The 3,979-nt window shown below is 48.2% G+C and overlaps 1 protein-coding gene across 5 annotated transcripts in view; it reads left to right on the forward strand.

The window, feature by feature from the left end:
• Window positions 1-3,979, forward strand: part of ZNF274 (zinc finger protein 274) — a 30,444-nt gene that overhangs the window by 1,514 nt on the left and 24,951 nt on the right. For 2 of the 5 annotated variants that reach the window (XM_017509607.2, XM_017509608.2), the window contains exons 3-4: window positions 803-929; window positions 2,068-2,163. The exons of 2 other annotated variants lie outside the window; for them this stretch is intronic. In XM_017509607.2, coding sequence (XP_017365096.1) covers window positions 803-929; window positions 2,068-2,163 — 223 coding nt within the window. The remainder of the gene's footprint in view (window positions 1-802; window positions 930-2,067; window positions 2,164-3,979) is intronic. One more of the 5 variants, XM_037731704.1, reaches the window with a different exon arrangement.

Below are 3,979 nucleotides of genomic sequence, written 5' to 3' on the forward strand. Positions count from 1 at the left end.
TTTTTGAGACGGAATCTCACTCCGTCGCCCACGCTGGAGTGCAGTGTTGCAGTCTCGGCTCATTGCAACCTCCGCCTCCCGGGTTCAAGCGATTCTTCTGCCTTGGCCTCCTGAGTAACTGGGATTACAGGCGCGCGCAACCACGCCCGGCTAATTTTTGTATTTTTAGTATAGACGGGGTTTCAACGTGTTGGTCAGGCTGTTCTCGAACTCCTGACCTCCTGATCTGCCCGCCTTGGCCTCCCAAAGAGTAATTGACAGATCTATGCAGGGATCAGGCTTCTGTTTAGATTTCAGCAGGTAAATAGGCATCAAGAAAGAGGTGAGAGCCGCTGCGTTCACTTACAAGTAAAAAAGACAGGTGAGGATGAATCCCTGACCTGTGAAGGAGATAGAAGCAGCAGGGCCCTGGGTGGGGGCTGACGGCTTGGGTGTGATGGTGCAGCTCAGAGAATTCCCTAGGAGGCACACAAACCACTCTCAAAGTCAGAATTTTCAAATGAATAAGAAACTGATTGAGTCTTGGATGTCCCATTCAGGACTCACCCAGGGAGAAAAAAAATAGGTTTTCATATGCTACAGAGGCCTCATGTGTTGCTCTCCTTACTGTAACCTGAATAGAGTCAAGCTTGGGTTTGCTTGGGGTTTCAGACAAAGACAGGAACTCAGGATATAACTCCCAAAATGCCCTTGGGTCATCTTGTAGACCATTCTGTGCTTTCACTGGCCTGGTCAGCCTCCCCTGTCTTTCTTTTGCTGTGGATGAGGATGGCCTGTGGCTGAACAAGAATCTGGATTTTAGGAACCAGTGACCTTTGAAGATGTAACACTGGGTTTTAACCCGGAAGAGTGGGGACTGCTGGACCTCAAACAGAAGTCCCTGTACAGGGAAGTGATGCTGGAGAACTACAGGAACCTGGTCTCAGTGGGTAAGGCTGGCCTCCAGGTCAATAAAGATCTGTGCTTTGTAGCACAAATGTAGCACCTCTAAAGTATGTGTCTGCTTGGGCTCAGATTGCAGGGGCACCAACAAGTAAGAAAAGGGCAGCTTTTCAGTACGACTTCTGAAGCATCGCGTAGTTCATCCCTCAGAGCTCCTGAATACCAGGGAGGTGGGTCTGTCAAGGATGTTTTCAGCTGCAGTAGTGGATGCTTATTGTTTTTGTAACAAGAGTTCTCGCTAGGCATGGTGGATCACTTCAGGAGACTTGGGCAGGAGGGTTGCTTGGGCCCAGGAGTTTGCGTCCAGTGTGGACAACATAGAGCCTATCTTTATTAAAAAAACAAACAAAAAACCCTCCACAGAAATTCCAGATAATGTGATGCCAGTGTCCAGCAGCTTTGGCCTGGCATCAAAGAGCGTGTCCCAGCCGGGCATGGTGGCTTACGCCTGTAATCCTGGCTCTTTGGGAGGCCAAGGTGGGCAGATCATTTGAGGTCAGGGGTTCTAGATCGGCCTGGCCAACATGGTGAAACCCCATCTTTACTAAAAATATGAAAATTAGCCAGGTGCTTCAGCTACTCGGGAGGCTGAGCCAGGAGAATTGCTTGAACCTGGGAGGTGGAGCAGGTTGCAGTGAACTGAGATAGCATCACAGCACTCCAGCCTGGGTGACCAAGCAAGACTCCATCTTAAGAAAAAAAAAAAAAAAAGCCTGTCCCTTCCATCTGTGGTTATGGTGAACCTTTCTGTGTTCCCCCAAATCATTGCACGGCTGTGGCTGCAAGCATTGCATCTGTATTCAAGGCAAAAAAGAAGAGAAGGGGTAGCTCTGGCCAGCTCTCTTACAGCTGTCATGTATAACCAGAAAACAAAAGCTTTCCCAGAGTGTCCCCCAGCTGACCGATCTCCCACTGTATCTGGCTGACCAGAACTGGGCCCCTCAGCTGCTTGGCAAAGGAGTCTAGGAAAGCCAATAACAGGGATGGTTGGAGTTGGATTCACCACTCTAGGCCAGCAGTCATGTCATGCAGGGGAGAAGGTGGAGACGGCTTGTGCTGCCATAGGATAGCATTTTCTCCCAAACACAGACCGCCCCCAAGCCCTGTCTCTTTTCCTTTGAGCAGAACATCAGCTTTCCAAACCAGATGTGGTATCTCAGTTAGAGGAGGCAGAAGATTTCTGGCCAGTGGAGAGAGGAATTCCTCAAGACACCATTCCAGGTGAGAACCAGACATATGGGAAGCCCCCACAGGGAAGGGGCCAACTGATTAGTCAGGGACCAATATCTTAGAAAAGCAGTAGACAGTGGGATACCTCAGGTGGGGTGCTCTGATGAGCAGTTGCAGACAGGCAGAACCAAACTAAGTTTTTCTCTGGCCGCAGAGTCAGCAGTGTCCTGCTTGGTTGAAAGTGAACTTGTTAGGCCGGGCGCGGTGGCTCAAGCCTGTAATCCCAGCACTTTGGGAGGCCGAGGCGGGTGGATCACGAGGTCAAGAGATCGAGACCATCCTGGTCAACATGGTGAAACCCCGTCTCTACTAAAAATACAAAAAATTAGCTGGGCATGGTGGTGCGTGCCTGTAATCCCAGCTACTCAGGAGGCTGAGGCAGGAGAATTGCCTGAACCCAGGAGGCGGAGGTTGCGGTGAGCCGAGATCGTGCCATTGCACTCCAGCCTGGGTAACATGAGTGAAACTCCGTCTCAAAAAAAAAAAAAAAAGAGTGAACTTGTTGCTGGTAGCAGGTGATACATGTGTTGACAGTAGGGGCTCCCTTAGTCTGTTACACTCATGGTCTACTACTCTCCCCTCATGTAATCACTGGTAACTCTGGTGTGTATTTCTAGCCAGACTTTCCTATATAGGTTTACATGAATGTATGTGAATATATGTATACATTTTGGGGGTGTTATAATACAGACAGGGTCTCACTCTGTCACCTAGGCTGGAGTGCAGTGACATGATCTCAGCTCACTGTACCCTCTGCCTCCTGGACTCAAGCTATCCTCCTACTTCAGCCTTCCAAGTAGCTGGAAATATAGGCATGCACCACCACATCCATTAAATTCTTTTTTGGGGGGTAGAGATGGTGTTTCACTATGTTGCCCAGGCTGATTTCAAACTCCTGAGCTTAAGTGATCTACCCACTTCTAGGATTACAGGCATGAGCCACCTTGTTTGTCAGTCCACTTTATGTATTTATTTATTTGTACTCCCCCTGGACACTTTATTTATTTATTTATTTATTTGTTTGTTTATTTATTTTGAGGTGGAGTTTTGCTCTTGTTGCCCAGGCTTGAGTGCAGTGGCACGATCTTGGCTCACTACAACCATGGCTTGTACCACCATGCCTGGCTAATTTTGTATTTTTAATAGAGATGGGGTTTCGCCATGTTGGAGAGGTTGGTTTTGAACTCCTAACCTCAAGTGATCCACCCACCTCAGCCTCCCAAAGTGCTGGGATTACAGGCGTGAGCCACCATGCCCAGCCACTTTATTTATTTTTTGAGATGGAGTGTCATCTTGCTCAGGCTGGAGTGCAGTGGTGCGATCTTGACTCACTGCAACCTCAGCCTCCCCAGTAACTGGGATTACAGGTGTGCACCATGACACCAGGCTAATTTTTGTATTTTTAATAGAGACGATTTCACCATATGGCCAGGCTGGTCTTGAACTCCTGACCTAAAGTGATTAGCCCATCTTGGCCTCCCAGCGTACTGGGATTATAGGCATGAGCCACTATGCCCGACCTCTGCTTTATTCTTAACAGCTTCAGTGTGGTCGACATTTGGTTTTTCTTCTTTGGATGGACATTAGAGTTATTGCAGAAAACTTCCTTGCATACTCTTTTTTTTGCACGAACAAGTTGGTTTTTCTGCAGGTTGGATTTCTAAAACTGGAACTTCAGGATCAACCAATGTTATAAGCTAAAAATCTGGTAGTGACAAATTGCAATCCGAAATCCTTTAAGGCTAGGCACAGTGGCTCACACTGTAATCCCGGCACTTTGGGAGGCTGAGGTGGGAGGATGTTTGAG

This window comes from Cebus imitator, unplaced genomic scaffold (assembly GCF_001604975.1).
Source record: "Cebus imitator isolate Cc_AM_T3 unplaced genomic scaffold, Cebus_imitator-1.0 Scaffold417, whole genome shotgun sequence".
Taxonomy (NCBI): Eukaryota; Metazoa; Chordata; class Mammalia; order Primates; family Cebidae; genus Cebus; species Cebus imitator.